We start from the raw sequence: 17,255 nt of genomic DNA on the forward strand, positions 1-17,255 counted from the left end.
TGCTATTGGTCGTAAAATTAACGCAATGAAGGCCGGTTACAACATCAAAATTTAAAAGTTAATTAATTAAAATAATCGGACATTTTAAAACATATTTACTAATATATTTATATGTTATTTAGTAAATAATACATGGTTATTAGTTCATTTTTGTAATATATAGAAACATTTTAATTATTTTTCAGATATGGGTAATAATTTTTGGAATTATTAACATTAAATTTTAAAATAGTGATAAATAGGCCTTTTTCTTTTTGTTTATAAACTACGCAATTAAATTTACACAATACGAACGAGTATGTACTCTTGTGTAGGCGACTAATGTTCAATGTGCAATTCCTGTATTTATTGAAAGCTATTTTTCAATCTCATTTCGAATAAATTGTTCATACATATGTAGTCAATTTTCTTCCACAATTTTTTTCTTCGTAATACCACACTGCAATTGCCAAACCGCCTAACAATTGTGGTAGTTATTGTATGTTCCACTGTAGATGTCTTTGGGGGAGGCCTACGTCTTGCAGGGAGCGTCTATGAAATGGTTAAATTCTTTCTTGTCAAATCACCTACCCGCTTGTATGATAAGTCAACAATAAGACTCTTTATTACTACTGTTTGTTTTGTGGCTATTATCTTTTTGAATGTATCATTATAAGCACCTCTGGTGCCCATAACACAAGTTATTTCATACCATGGGCACGGGGATACTAATGATATCTATCCACGGTTATGTCATTGCAGCAATACAAATGTATAATGTATAATTCAATCATCATCTTGTTCATTTCACCCATAAGACGTCCAATGCTGGATATGGATGGGCCTCCTTACAGACTTGCAATAAGATCTGTTGGTCCAAAGACCCTAACAAACTCGTCTGTCTGACTTGTGGGTGGTGTGATGGGTGTCACTTGAGGCTTCAGCTGTCATCTGTTCTGCGCGTTACATTCCCTGCTTACTGCCTCTAAAACTGCCAATCAGCTGAGCTATGTCGATGACTTTCGTTCTTCTACGGATGCCCTCATTTCTCACATTTCTGTGTCGTAAGTCAACACCAGTAACACACATATCACTTGCGAAGTTAATAATTAGGAATTATTGGCTTATACCAGCGAAAAAATGTTATTAAGTTTATAATTTCAGGAATATTTTATTGAAAAGAAAGCATGTATGATAACAATGAGAGGAGCGTTAACGTAACTTTCTCTCCGGCTAGAGGCAATTCACAGTTGCCACTGGGTGCCACGAGGCGTGTAGGACGGCTGGCTAATTTCAACAAGTGTCTAAGCGTTCAACGCCCACGTTTTCAAATTTCGCTCTAATCGCTTGTGGCTTTATTGAATATAAAATACAAAATGGTTGTCCATCGTTTCATATTCGTTGCACCCACTAACTTATAGGATACGTAAAAATGAAAAAATACTAATACGGCTGAAAGGATGAAAATTATGATGACGCAAAGCAGGTAGCAGAATAGGCGGTCTTATTGCTCGAGGTGATCTCCACCAGACAGTTTTTAATATGATGGAATTAGCTAGTAAATATAAAGAAACAAAAGCACATCAGAAATATAAAAAAACAAAACGCCAAATTTTAAAACTAATGCATACGTTTGAATATGTGCATAATATCTTTGTTTTATTTAGGTACATCAAAAGATTATACTATTTGAATCTGTATGCAAATAAAGACAAAAACGAAGAAATAAAAACGATAATAAAGCAGAAATTAACAGTTAATTAACAACTAATTCACAAATATTTATTACACAAATAAAACTGAGCCAAAAATAACATTCAATATTTTATCATCTTTTTAAACGCTGGTATCAATTTTTTTGCGTAATTATTTGTAGGAATTAAATACAACAGTAGTTTTCTTGGACTTTACTTCTCCTCCGTCTTAGTTTTGTACTCTAGGACAAACAAGGCATCATTCTTTACAGTTTCCTGTTATTTCTCTCTCATTGAAACTTTATCTCAAGCAAAGATTTAAGGGGTGATTTCCTGATGGTTGACACGGTCTAAATCATGAGTTAGTTACTCTGTCTTGGATTAACAATCCCTCCATTCTCTAATCTCAACATTACAGCTCAGTACTAATAGCTGATAGGGCTTTTTATGCATTTATGATTTATTTTATTGTTAATAATAATTAGTTGAAGATCGTTACATATTGTTTTTACTTTCGGTAAAGATATTTTATATATTTTGTACTGTAAAGTCATTCCCTTACTTAGTTTACATAATTTAAGTTAGTAAGGCCGAACTAAATCTTACAAGATTTCCATTTAAACATTATTTTAATAAATATGTCGCGAGACATAATATGATTTTATATTTTGAACATTGATAATTTTATATATGTCGAATTTAGACCATAAAATAATGTTACAAAAGTCGACCATCGGTCCGCTATTGCAAAGGTAGTGTTCTTTATGTAATTTATTGTTTAAAGATAATGTAAGTAGGATCACGGCTGCGTTAAATTTAATGAAAGCTTTTGAAAGGTGAAAGTGTATTTTTACTCTTACTTTAATGTAGACTTCGATTCATTATGCTCAAGTTGAAAACGAACTGGTTTCATGTAATGCCGATATGTAGCAATGAAATTTGATTTCATTTTTTCTTTAATTAACAGTTAATGACATTTTTTTTATTTTTTATTCAAACTTCTAGAACACTAATACATTTAAACTGCCTTTTTATGCATGTATATATTATAATTAGTAAATGATACCTTTTTAATACCTATTTATTTGTGTTGCGACTTTGGATTCGCTGTTTAGTAAATTTTTATAACAAAGATTTTAAGAATAAAATACAATTGTTTGCACTTCTTCTTTTCATCCGATAGACGCTAACTGCAAGGCATAGGTCTCCCACAAAGATCGCTAAGATAATCGGTTTAGCGCTGCCCGCATCCAACGACTTATCCCTACCTTTACTGTGTCGTCGGTCAACCCCCTACTGGGGGTCTACCCACACCGCGTCTACCAGCTTGTGGTTGCCAATCGGGGACCTTTCGGCCCCGTGCCTCGTCCATTGCCACTTCCGAAGAGCAATTATTTGCGTCTCATGGGTAACCTTGGCTTTTCTGCGGATCTCCTCTTTTCTCATTCTTACAGCGAAACTCTCAGCATAGCTCTCGCCATTTCTCTTTTCGTGACCTTGAGCCTTCTTATAAGGCCTACCTTAAGCGTCCTTTTCTCGGATGTGTTATAATCATATCATACACTGGTCAAATACCTTCGACTTATGTAGTATTGGCATATGGCACAATTCGTTAAGACTTAAATTATGTAATACGTATTACTTTATAAATAGAAATAATATTTATATTTTTTTTATTTCAGGTAAGTGAAAGAAAAACGAACGGGGAGTGTAAATATGAAGCTTATATTTAATTACAATTACTCCATTATTCTCGAAAGTTTATTTTTCTCTAAATCTGTAATAGACCTAGAATTAGTTTTGATTATATAGACTTTTCAGATATCCAAGTAATTTCTTCAAGTGACTGTTTTTGTAATTTTGTTGTTTTTAAAAGCATTATTTTTCTTTTATGAGCATTTGGTTATTGGTTATAGATGTAAAAACTTAAGGGTGAATGTATAGCTCATATATCAGTAAAAAGCTTTAATAATTTTATACATTTTCCAAAGCACTCCGAAATATTATTACTCACATTAATTAATTTTTCCTATCGGAACGTAACTGGCCACTGTCTTCTTTCAAAGTTTCCAGGGAAAGATAATAAAGAATAATTAATTTTAAACTGTAGTAGTCAGATTTTTGAAAATGTTTTTAATTATTCTATGATCATTACCTTCGTGCGAATATTTTCACTCACCTGGCGAAATCGGGTTAGTTCCATTTCGTTAAGTTCGCGGACCCTAAATTTCCGCGACCTCAGTTATGACGAAGGTGCAAAAGGCTCCGGGCTTGAAGCATTCACATGTTACGTTATGTAAAATCTTTGAAAACATTCATTTATTTATAGAGTTGTAAAAATTATAATGATTGGTAGAAAATGAAATATACATTCTTCTTTTTCAAGCTTTTACATCTCTAACCAGTCAACCTATAAAATACAGATAAAGAGTCGACGCAAAAAAATATGTAATTATGGTACGAAATTTTAGCTATACCGACGACGCAATAGGTTCCAACAATTTTGTATATTCTTTAGAATTCTAGTAATGATCGGAAATAGCCAAACCTAGTTCTATACGGTGGGTTTTAGTCAAATTCATCAGTCAGCAGAATTTGATATGATACGCGTTCCTAGCTGGTGTCACATTACAAGAATATCGATTGATTGATTCAAATATTACGTCGCCAGGTGAACGATAACGTTGTTTCAAAACGGTAGTACATTCGTACAGAACTTTACAGTTTCTGTATTAATTGTGATAGCTAAAACATAAATTAAATTAAACTGCAGTAGAGCAGTGATAGCAGCAGATAAACTGGCATAGTGACCTGGTGGCCTAACTGGGCAATAGTAGTCTTGCAATTGCGATCGTAATTTGTGGATTCGATTACCGGCTACTACGTTTGAATTATATAATAGCTACTGCTAACGGTGAAGGACCGGCATAATCTAGGACCAAAAATTCAATGTTATTTATGGCACTAAGTAATAATGGATTCGCGTGGTACATTAAGGAACTGTAGCCTCTCTCTCTTCATCATTCTCCTCGCTCCATCATATCTACTGGACATATATTTCCAAATGACTTTCCAGATGTTAGATAACATCTTCCGACGACAAGGTTATCTGTACACTTTATTAATGGACTGTCTTGGGTTTGCTGGTTCGCGGTCTCCACTGCAGTACCTATATATGACACAAAATATACATATATTAAAGTATGTTCAACAGTTATTACATATTACAAACAACAATACATATTTACATGACATTTTCATTTGTAGTTTTATTTCATAAACACAAAGAATGAATATTTAATCTGTAATGTGACATGACCTAACAATATGCAGCAAAAATGAAAAATATAAAAATGAAAATGGGATTAAAAGTAACTAACTAACATTACATGTAAAAAAGGAATAAAAAACTCTACTTTTAATATGAGTTAGTAATTAAAGCTTACGCTACGAAGCTAACTAACCAGCAACAAAAGCGCTTCAGCGGATCGATCGAGAGAACAAGGCGTGTGTGTTGATTAAATGTGTGCACTGGAATGAACATGTTTGTACATGGCCATCTTTACCCCAGTAACTTTGCAGGGGTTAAGGTGGGAAATGCAATATATAACGACGCTTACTACAGTTATCTTACAAAATCAGGTAAAAAAGTATTTTCACAAATAGTATTTGTTAAAAAATTAGATTTCGATGACATTTATAAAAAGAAACTAGATGTAACCAGAAGGAAAAAGACTCAGAATCGCGAGTCGGAAGGTTCTCAAGAGGCATTCACGAGCCAATAGATGCGGCGTGGGTATGCCTCCCACTAGGTGGACCGACGAAATCACTTAAGGGTGCCGGAAGTCGCTAGATTCGGGCAACGCAAGATTGCTCGTGGTAGCAAATTTTGGGTTAGTCTTATGCCTTGTATCGATTGATAATATGATGGTCTTAATCTGTAACCTAATTGTAATCGGATGGCTTTTGACATGGCTTTCAAAAGGCTAAATTTATAAAAAAGAAACAAGTAAAATTTAAGATCCACAGTAAGGGACTCGGAAGAATAAGAATTAAAGCCATAACAAATACATATAACACTAAAAGTAACCTTTCTAGTATTCGTAATTAAAATTAAATCAAGAAATTCGTAGACAAACGGAGACCACTTAGCCCAGTAGAATGACAAGTTGAAGTGACAGTAGGCAGGATTTAAAATTCTGGAGTGGAGACCACGTAGAAGATCCATCCTCTAGGTCGATACATAACTTGTAAAGGTTCCTAAAAAACGAAATGTAATTTTCAAATCTATAGGGCCCTTATGTTCAGTAGTAGATGTCTTACGGCTAAATACTGAGATGCTACACAAGCAGCTAAAGCATATTTCATCCTAAATGGAAGATTCGTCCCTTTCTTATATAAATATATTTCTGGCTATTTTTGTGAATGATAGTCATCGACAGGTTTAGAAAGGCTATCGTTGATTGAGCTTACCTTTTTAATTATCACGATACTATATGACCCAGTGTAGGGTACACAATAAAAGGGTCCGGAGTTCCCCGCTCCATTGCGGCTTGCTCGAGCACAATGATTCATTTGCGTATGCAACGTTTTTTTTTTCAGTTTGTTTTTTCCACTTCGATGTTGCCATGATTGTCTGTGCCTCTATCTAGGAAGCTAAATTACACGTTGAAGTGGAAAAATAAAATGGTAAAGTGCAAAGTGCTTTTTATTTCGCAATGCTTCTAGAAATGATTTGTATGCTACATTATTTTTACGTACATATTTTTTAACACTTTTCAATAAGATGTATTTTCATTTCAGGCCAGTGGAAAGTCTTGTTTATATGTAAAAAATAGTTTTTACGTAACTCATGGTGTTATGATAATTGTGAAAGTGAATAATGACAGTAACATTTCCACAGATATTTTAAAGTGATCTCAAACATTTTTTCACCGAAACCAGAAAACAAAAATTATATATTTTTTTAATTGGTCCATCCATTTTATGATTATTTCCAATCAGAGTACTTTCGTGTCCGTAGCGACATTATTAAATTTGGAACCATTATTATCGTAAAACAAATTATAATTTTTTAAATAATCTAACAATCTCATTCTCGTTAGCTATCGTCTCATTAAGTTTATTTTAACAAAACACTATTTTATGTTAGACATAATCATTTGAATACAAAATTAGTCGATATTTTTATCGACTTTGAATTTCAAAAGGAACTTAATTTCATACAAACTAGAATCAAATTGACTTCCTCTATAATTGCATTCTTCACTTTATAATACGTTGCTACGTGAGGTACACCTGCGCTCTGATATGAGAACAGTCAACAGCTAACACACTGGTTTTTTTTGATACAAAAATATAAATGCAAAATTGTTCACTGATAATGGTGTTCCATTAAGGGCTTACGAATTTTAAATTTATTAATGGGAGACAGAAAAGTAGACGAGTAATTAAGGTCTTCTGTAGATGAGACTTTCGGCCCGAGAAAGTACATTTTTTTTAAATTTATTACATGGGTAGGTAGATCAACTGACGGTACAATATTCCGACTCGCCTATTGTTATTGATATATTTTGAAAAAAAAAATCCATCTTAAACAGTTTTTATTTTCACGCTTCTCACCTTATTATAATGATAGTACATAGCTTGGTTCCTCAAACACCCATCGTCTAGATTAATACGATCGCTAATATAGTTGTTGAATCTACTGCTGTATGTAACAGTATAGCAGTACAGTGTTATATGCAATAACCTACTATTACGTGGTTCTGTAACATAAAATACTGCTTCTTATGAATACAGTCACAATTGTGTTTCATTTTACCGACTTCACAGACGTAAACAGTTTTAAAGTGATATAGCTAGCCTTATAAATAGTAACAAAACAGATTCTAAATAAAAACGAATTTATTTTTTTCAATACATACCTAGTCTAGCTATAAGTTCCAAATTCAAATTAATGTTTTTTTTTTAAATGTATGTAAACAGCCAGTAACAAAATTTATGGTTCGACTAGGTATAATATTTTGTTTAAACATTTATTGTTTATTCCGAAACAATGTAAATATACATTAAATTCGTTTTAATGTATATATCTACGCTTCATCTCTGTTAACTAGCATCGACATCTAATGTTATCCTTGATATGAAATCCTTGCCAACGCTTTCGAAGTAGCTATGGACTCCCCATCATTACACGATTGTAACTATATGTTTATTTTAGAACGGTGCTGCCTATGCCCCGTAAGACATATGTTGCACCTCATTAGTATATTCCACATCTCACCACAATAGCCTTTGTTTAGAGTACCTTTTTATTTGAGATAGATTAGACTATAGGTTCCCATCCTTTTATGAACTACGGCCCCCTTCACAGGGAAAAAGTTCTAAGGCCCCATTTACAACATCTTTACGGCATAATAATAAGACTAATATTTTAGACTAGTATGCTATATTTTTACGTAAAAAAAATAAGGAATTTCGTTTTCTTTTTAAGTGTACAACCCATAAAATGCTTAAGCACCCACCATGGGGCGTTACCGTCCTTTCTAATCTAGACACCTAAACTTCAATTTGCAAAAGTGACCTACTATACTCGTATGTTTGATTAGAGAACTTTTTGTTTTTTAATTACAAGCAAATGTATTTTTTCACTGTCGCGTCACAATATACGTGTAAATTAAAGTTTATCGTTCATTGACCGAGATATGAACCCCGATATGCCTGTTATCACTGCCCTATCGTAACGAAATTGGGTTACCGTGTATCACTTTAGTGAAGCGTCGCGATTATTTAGACTGTCTTCGGCGGAGAAAACATTGAGATGTTTCTTTTGTAAATAATTTGGTAATTAGTTTATAACATTTACATACATTATAACGTCTCTTGCTGGTGTAATTGCAGTACCCGGGTGCTTGAGGAATATACACAGAATTATAATTAGCTGTTTTATTTATTTTAATACAAAAATAGTAACGTTCAGTATCAATTAGATTAATAAATAAAATAAGAAAAAATACTTTTATATATATTGTTAAGAAATAATTGCGGATGCTTTAGGATTTTCATTAAACCTGTAAGAAACTTACATAACACATTTTAAACAAATGTTTTGAAATTCAAAATTCGAATGAGGTCTCAATTATCACTTCTTGTCTTTCTCGTTATATTACTTCTTCTTAGTCGTTAATTTCATTGATGAAGGTCAAAAAAGCCTTCGATAACTAAATGAAAGACTTGCTTTCATAAGTAACTGTGAGTCCGCTCATCGTGTTGTTGATAGCCTTCTTGGTCTCTTTTCCTCTGCTATTCCTACGAAAACCAGCTTGTCGAGGCTCTCTGGTTGACTCCGAGCTATGTAGCCGAAGTAGTCCAGAATCCGATTGTTGATGGTAGAGAGTCTGGTACGGAATAATTTGGAGTTGATCGAGAACAGATTTGTTGGTTTTCATGACTCCTGGTCCACTATGTTCCGTTATGTCACTAGTCAGCTTTTAAATGATTTATCCTCTAAGCCAATGTTCATTATAGCATCTGTAAACATTGTATTATATAGAATTTTTACTTTACATAACATACGCGTATTCGATTGTGTGTACATAATAATAAAAAAATAACTATCGTGCGTAACTTCGTCTGCAAATAATCGGTGCTTTTATTTTCAATTTACTTTTTAACAATTTTGTAACGTAAATAATAGCAAATATCTAAAGTACAATTCATAACAATATTTTATGAATTTACAAACTTTTGGATTAATTCTGTTCATAATATGAAGTGAATTTATTTACATAAGAATAAGATGATATCTATTTCAGTCGCTATTTAGTAATAACGCAAAATTTTTTTCAAGAGATCACTGGACTATATATGTACATTGAATATAATATCTTTTAAAAATGCTAGATCCAGACTTAGTTAACTTTTTTGTAATATTTATGTATATTCCTTTACTTTCCTATTACTCGCGTACAAAACAATTGAATAAACTTTAATTATGATGTATAACTATAGATTACACATCACAGCAGTTTATACAAAATACACCTATAAATATGTGTCACGATACAGGATTAGCCTAGTGTGAGAGGTTTATAGTAAATCAACGTGTAAATAATGAAGAATAATATAACTGTGTTATTATTCATTCTTCTAGACGATAATTAGAGCAACATATAAAATCATCAATGCACAAGGTCATGAGCTCGGATATGAATTGGTGGAACTTTAAAGTGTATGTAGAAGTAGTTAAATGATCGTCCTGTCCGTGTTTTCATATATATTTGTGTGTTCATATAGTTCATTTTATTCGTTTAGTGAATTTAATAAGTGATGAAATAATGTAATATTCATCATTTCAGTCGTAGGATGTCCAAAACAGGACATAGCTCGTTCTCATAAATTTCCAATAAGGCCGATTGAAAGATGCATGCACTGGTTTACTTCTGCATTGAATTTAAGTTACAAAAATTTTATGATTGGTATGTTAAAGTAAATTATATCTAATTGTGTCCTAAGAAATAATTTTTTGAACATTGTATTTTTGAAGCAATACGTCAAATTATTTGAGTAACAACAAATTTTAACATTTAACGTTTTATTTTGTCGGTATTGAGGTAACTTTCAGCTGCTACATTCCGCGAAGGCGAGCTGATACAATGAAAGCTCGGACAATGCAAGCATCTTCTATATTCGCCACTGACCCCTCGATTTGTTTAAAAATACGTAACAACCCTCCCCAACCGGTCCTCCCGGTTTAAGGCTCAATGGACTTTACATGTACTGTCATTTTTGTACAGGGGTTCCTCATATACAAAGGGTTAATTTGCGAACGAAAACCACTCAGTGCTGAAGGGTTGCTCGTTTAAAAAAGTGCGTTTATAAATAAAACTTACGGTGTTTTATATTTTTACGTATGTTTACTTAACTTTAATTTATTATTGTCTACATAATACGTGATATTTATATGTGAATGGCCACATATTCCATATCAACTATTGCTTAAAAATGTTTTAAGATAGTATCTACTACTGAACTAACTAATGAATATGTAATTGTAACAGTAAACGTAAGTTTATTAAGATGGGAAATAAGAGTCGGTAAGGCCCGCTCTATTCTCTGTCGTAATTTTTAACCCAAACGGTAACCCTATTCACGATACATTCGTTGAAAGTAACACCGTTCAAAAATTAAGACCTGTTTGGTGCATGTAATATAAACTAGCGTCCCTCTGATGCCTAGAACAACTCTTCAAATTAAGTGCCTGTGGCCGGTACCTTCACAGTCCTGCCTCGTGAGTCGTAGTGCGCCAAACCGTTCGCCTGCGCTTACAAAATTTAGTTTGTGTTGCAGAACGCACGCGCGCGGCCGCTTTTCGCGCCCAAAACTCAAATTTCGGCAGCCGAATTCGCCGCAATCGCAAAAATTCAAATCGTACGCATTCGATTATAATTTTTGACAATTGTGCTTTTTAATTACCACAGACAATATAGACAAGCTGTGTCGTTTGAGTTGGACCTCTGGTGTACCATTTGTGACTTTTGGATTGTAATGCATAGCGTTGGACGTGAGTAATATGTATAGAGATTTTAAACTGTTTGTCCGTTGTACTTTTCTTTAATTAAAGTTTAAACGAAACTAATGAAAATTTTGATTAATTTTTATAGAATCATGTAATAAGTATCATTTATTTTTCTAAGTTGTTTCTGTAATTCAAATCTATTGTTTTGTTAGGGCTATTATATGTCGGTGCAGTTTCAGATGGATTCACATGAAAAAGCTAAATACACATTTTTTAAAATTGTTTAGTATAATTGCAAAGGCTCGTATAATAATCACCCGTATACCAATTATCTATCACGAATCTTGCAATTTATCAAGGTCTTTAGTTGCATGAGATCTCGTATTGCATACTGTGAGCGAGTCAGATATAAAAGCGACCTTGCGTTGGAGTGAGACGCTGGATGTTAGGAAACTCTTGGGAAATATCATTTTTCTCTTTCGGGGCTGAAGGGCATTTTTTCGATGCGCCTATTTGTTTTTCGAGATAATTGTTATCGTTTTTTTTATATCTGTTTGCACTGATTCTGGGTCGACTTTGTAAGGATTATAATTCACTTTATAACTTATATGCATGCATGTTCTACATTTTTACTAAAATGTCGAAGGTTAATTGCCCCTGGGAACAATTATAAAATAAAAATTTAATCCCAGAAATATACCTTTGCTCTAAAGTTGACATACTAAAATTTTATATCGATTTAAATTAAAACATAACGATGTGCTTTATGTGTAAACATCTCTTTTCAAAGTTGCATAAAAAAGCTGTTCCGATTAATTTGATTTGGAATCAAATCAAAAGAGCTTTTGTTTAAAAGCTTACCGAGTTAATTAAATTTGCAATGTTACTTTCAATAATTTCATATTTAAATATTACGTATTTGCCATGTAATATTACATCTTTATGCACGAATACAATGACAATGGTTGACACATTTATTGCAAAATATTTAATATTGTTAATCATTTTCTTATATAATATTTTATTACTTTGATCATTATGCTATATGGAAATTATATATGTTAATATAATATTAGTTGATAATAACAAGAGCGCTCGAATGTTGCATAATGTGAAAAATTGCTAAAATCTGTGCTTTAACATATCCATTTCGAGTTAAATTCAAGTACTTTTTCATCTCATTTCTCACATCCGGCTTTTGCTTTTAGCATATCTCATATAATGCGTAATAATAATTATGGCATCGATCAAGCGAACTCTCGCTCACTTTCACGTGAGATTTTGGCAGTTGCCACTTTCACTTGGAAACGGCGTGGTCTACGGTGCCGACTGGGGATATAGCGGATAACATTTGCCGTCTATTTTTTTTTTTGGAAAAATATTTTTTGTTTACGTGCATGTCGCGTTTTATTTTTTTAACACATATTTATTTTAACAATTTTTTTACGACATTTATTGTTTATATTAGTATTGTCTATATTAAAAAACTTAATTTTTAACAGAATAAAATAAAACTTGATTTCTCTTCTTGATCTTTCTTTATTAATGAATCTTTTTTTTTTAAAAAAACATACATATTATTAAGAAAAGAATATAATGTAAACACGTCTTTAAATATTTTTACCTCCATTAACATGTGGTTCAAATTATCCATAAGAATAGTTGTGGATTGGATTAAATGAGACTGCCTTTTAAATGATAGAAATGTTCATAAGTGACATTCCCTCGTCACTTATTTTAAAAACCAAACAAAATATGTTATAAATTTCGTTTTATAGTACCGCTATCGCTTCAGCGTATGATATGCAGTCGGACTACCGAAACCAGCTACATTTGTGTGTGCGAGTGTACCACGTAACGTAATCTTGCGTAATAGAGTGTCGCTTGCGCCCGCGCACTGTACGCATCGGCCACTCAATGCTGATTTATATTTACACGGTGTACTTTTTGTACAATTTTCATTTTAATTTTTTATGAAAATATTTTTTATAATACTGACACCGATATGTCCTAAAATCGAATTATGATAATACCGGCCACTTAATGCCTATTTTAAATTACATGGAGTACACTTTATTTTTTATTTGTTTTCTATTTTAAATTTTCACGACAAACATTTTAATAACATGGAAAATAAAAAAATTTTTGGTAGTTGTACTTTTAGTTAGATATTATTGGCTTATCGTAGCAGATTAAGACTTTGTCAGAGTAACCATGTTATACTTATTTAATTTTTTTTGAAAAAGAAAAATAAGCTATTAAAAAGTAAATAATTTTTTTAATTTGTTTTAAAACAAAGTAAGTAATAAGTTACACAATACGAGGTATAATATAATTCCAAATATACAAATTCCAAATATATAGTTTTAATTTAAAAGATTCTGTCAGGGGAAAGATCTAATAAAATTATTAATTAGAAAGTAGAAGATGTATATTGCGGAGTTACACTAAAAAATATTATTCATATATGTGATAAAATATAACATTAGGTGCTTCAAAGATTTACATAGGATTAGAAAGAAAACCATATATTCAAAAATCACAATTCTGAGATAAATAGGCAGCCCTACTTCTCTGTTGAAATCACCGATAATGAAGCAGAACCTAGAACGTAGGAGTATATAGTAGGCTCTTTAGCAACTTCGTGGTTATCTGTAGGTAGTGGAATGAAGTATTGATGGAATGAAATTATTGTTGAATATACCATATCTCAATTAAATAAGGAAAGAAAACCTTTTTAATTTATTTACATTTTATAGATCTATAATTAGCTTATTGCAGTATTTTCGAAAAGCATTAATCCTGCAGAGAAATATATGTAACATGTTAATGAAAAAATATTTTAAGTATTTTTAGCTATAAAGATTTTTAATTGCAAAATATAATAATCTTAATACATACAATAATATTACCACAACGATATAAAAAACCGTACTCTCTCTATAATTATTACCGCTCTTTGTTATAGTAATAATATTACATTCTGTAACAAAACTATCAATAAAGCAATTCTAAATTTATAATCATCTAAAGAACAAAGGGAAGGTGCTTGCTAAAAACTACAGTTAGCTTTGTACAGCTTAGCAACTATAAAGTAGGCGGAGAAACATCAAAGTGAATGACATAATAGAGAACTGACGTCTTCTATATGTAGCATACACGAGGCAAAGAGTATCATTTCCATAGCGCACACCATACACATAGCACGCAAAAAAGTAGTGTTTTAGTCGGGACACTTCGCCAGCCATGCGGGATCGATTGCGAGCGTGCGCAGTCGACGGCGCCGCTTCCGACTCTCCCCCCTCCAGACTGAAGCTGAAACACCCCCATGCCACTGCAACTGCACTTCAGTGCATGCGAGAACGCGATTAAAAATCTCCAAAAATATAACGCAATAACCCACCGGTCTGGAAAAAACAAGTTCTAAATTAAAAATTCGCGCTCGTGTGTCATAACAGCTTTTTTAACTCGAAAATGTTGGAAGCCATTAGCGTACCAGTGACCGGGAACGTGTCGTTGTGTTGTTGAAGAACTGTTGCAAGTGGAAGGAAATAGGGAGAGCGGACATTTGAAAAAACTATGAAGAGGAAAAAACGCATCCATAGAACATTCAACCGCAGTCATATACAAAACTGGCAAACGTTTTTTTACGAACAAAAAGCACGACAATATTAAAAGATATAACCACATTTTTTCCGAAATTATTTAATACAAAAAATTACCACAATTTACCGATTTATACGCAATATATAATCACAGTATAGTTTTTATCTATAACTATAATCACACAAATTAGCAAAACCCACGATATAACGTGTAACCTCCCAAGCAAATAAGCCCAAACCTTACGAACGAAATTTTAGACTGATATTTAAATCCGAATAACGTAGTTTGTCTTTAAATATATAGCGTATTTACATTAGTTGACCATTTGAGAAAGTTTATATATATATATAGAAAAATATTTATAAAAATATTAATTAATAAAAAAATGGCAATATATAATACAAATTGAACCGGGGATCAGTGCAAGTAGCCTTAAGTTTTTGTACGTACAACGGACGAACAGTGTTAAGACTCGCGAATATTTTCAGTGTTCTGTAATAATGGATGAGCTTTCGATTCGCGTGTGGTTACCGTGAATGTGAGCTTTCGGTCCCGTGGGGCCCATGATGTTGAACATGTTCGATATGTGGAACTCGGTGAGCACCAAGCTGGAGGCGCAGAGCAATGTCCAGCAGAGCCAACAACCACACACCTCAGGTGGGAGCATTAAAGGTAATTTCCTCATAATTTCGCGCTCGTGTCGGTCGCTCGCGCGTAGACTGCATCCTCTTTCATTAAATATCAAACCTACGCCTTCTTTAAAAATTAATCTATATACGAGTATAAGATTAATTTTGCTGCACTTGATATTCCTAAATTGATCAGTCAATATTTAATGTTCTATTTGTACATTTTTTTGTTGTCAGATTTTAAGCTGCGATAAAATTATTCAAAACGGACTTTATTTCGTTTTATATCTATATATCTATCTATCTATAAAATATTGAACAAACATTTAAAATTACACTGAAACTATCTAAGTCGATGCGAAATTTACAAATACATAGAAGATATTTTAAAATGTTAGTTTCTCACGATAGGCATATCATATTAAAATTTAAATAACAATAAGGAAGTATACTTTCTTTTAAAAATTCTCATTCTAAATAATAGGTTTTTAGTTTCAAAGCGCAGTGATAAAATATTGCGTGAGCAAAATCTCATAAAAATATATAGTTTCTAGAAAGTTTGACTGAACACTTCCTTTCCGGTATATTAATACGTACATAATTGTTTCTCATTTCGTTGTTACGCAATCCGGAACCACACGCCTAAAGAAAGTGGCCAATTAAAATTCGGTAACAGTTACTCTTACTGTCATTGAATTCACAGTTTCTTTCGCATAATTATGCAATGATATAACATTTTAAATAAATCGCGTAAAATTGAATAAAATAGTAGTTAACGAGAATAAGGTATAAATTCTGTTACCAATTTTTCCTCCAATAAAATCTTTAACGAACTGTTTTTTTGGCTTATAACTGATTGCATTAATCAGGTTTATGCATATATACTCGTATTTAGCAAAGTGTACTTAATTTTTCGTTGATTAAAATACGGTTCATTTTGTAGCTTGTCGTCGTACAATTATAAGCAAAACGTTTATTAGTTTTAAAGAGGTAGTTTGTAATAATTATTCTATAATTTATTCTAATGAATAACTATGAATTTAGTACTTTTTTACATATAAAAGATAATTATAAAGAAGATAGAATCAGTAGTAATAATTATATATCTGTATATTGATATACTACCAAATATATTGATGACGCTCATAGTCAATGATTTTAGAAAATATTTTGTTTGATTTCAATATTTTGGTAACCGTTGCGGTTGGAATCATAAATAAATAAATCGTTTATTAATAAATTTATAAACCATTTCTTAGAAATTGGTGGGAAATAAATATGGCGGATTAAGAATCAATACCAGTCGACCTGTTTATTTAAGATAAGTCTATTCCTAACTAGGCGGTCTAAACTGAGTTGTAACCATGGTTTCGTCTCCGCAGAACTAAAAGATTTAACCGGCGTTTGGATCTAAATGGGTTTTGAAAATAATTTTAAAAATTTGCACTTATGGTAAAAATACATTTATTTTTTATGCATGTGAATCGTTTTCTGTTCGTGTTATATGTTTACATCGTTTTTCATTTGTTATTCCACATTTCGAAACTGAAATAAAGCCTCTTTACAGAGAGGTTACAGGCCGAAGCCACTACTGGGTTTTTTACAGCCACCTGTAAAACCTCTACCGTCTAATGGAGGAGACTTATTATATAAAGGTAATAAGTTTTGCATCGGATTTTCTCTCATTTCCAGTATTTTGTCTTATTTCTACTGGTGCGGTTCCCATTTTACTTGTTCACATTTTATTTTGAAACCTTTATTCATGCAATTTTAAATGTCTAATTTAATATTTTTAACTTTTCTACATGCCTTATTTTTGTTAGGTGT

The 17,255-nt window shown here is 32.2% G+C and overlaps 1 protein-coding gene across 2 annotated transcripts in view; it reads left to right on the plus strand.

Annotated features, from left to right (window-relative positions):
* Nucleotides 1–15,365: 15,365 nt before the first annotated feature.
* The window catches only part of Hr3 (Hormone receptor 3), an 87,526-nt gene continuing 85,636 nt past the window's right edge, over nt 15,366–17,255 (plus strand). The window contains exon 1 of one of the 2 annotated variants that reach the window (XM_068766277.1): nt 15,366–15,471. In XM_068766277.1, the coding sequence (XP_068622378.1) occupies nt 15,366–15,471 (106 nt within the window). The remainder of the gene's footprint in view (nt 15,472–17,255) is intronic. The other variant, XM_068766278.1, reaches the window with a different exon arrangement.

This window comes from Battus philenor, unplaced genomic scaffold (genome assembly GCF_028537555.1).
Source record: "Battus philenor isolate CCGP_79_NKW_IND1 unplaced genomic scaffold, ilBatPhil1.0.hap1 SCAF_20, whole genome shotgun sequence".
Taxonomy (NCBI): domain Eukaryota; kingdom Metazoa; phylum Arthropoda; class Insecta; order Lepidoptera; family Papilionidae; genus Battus; species Battus philenor.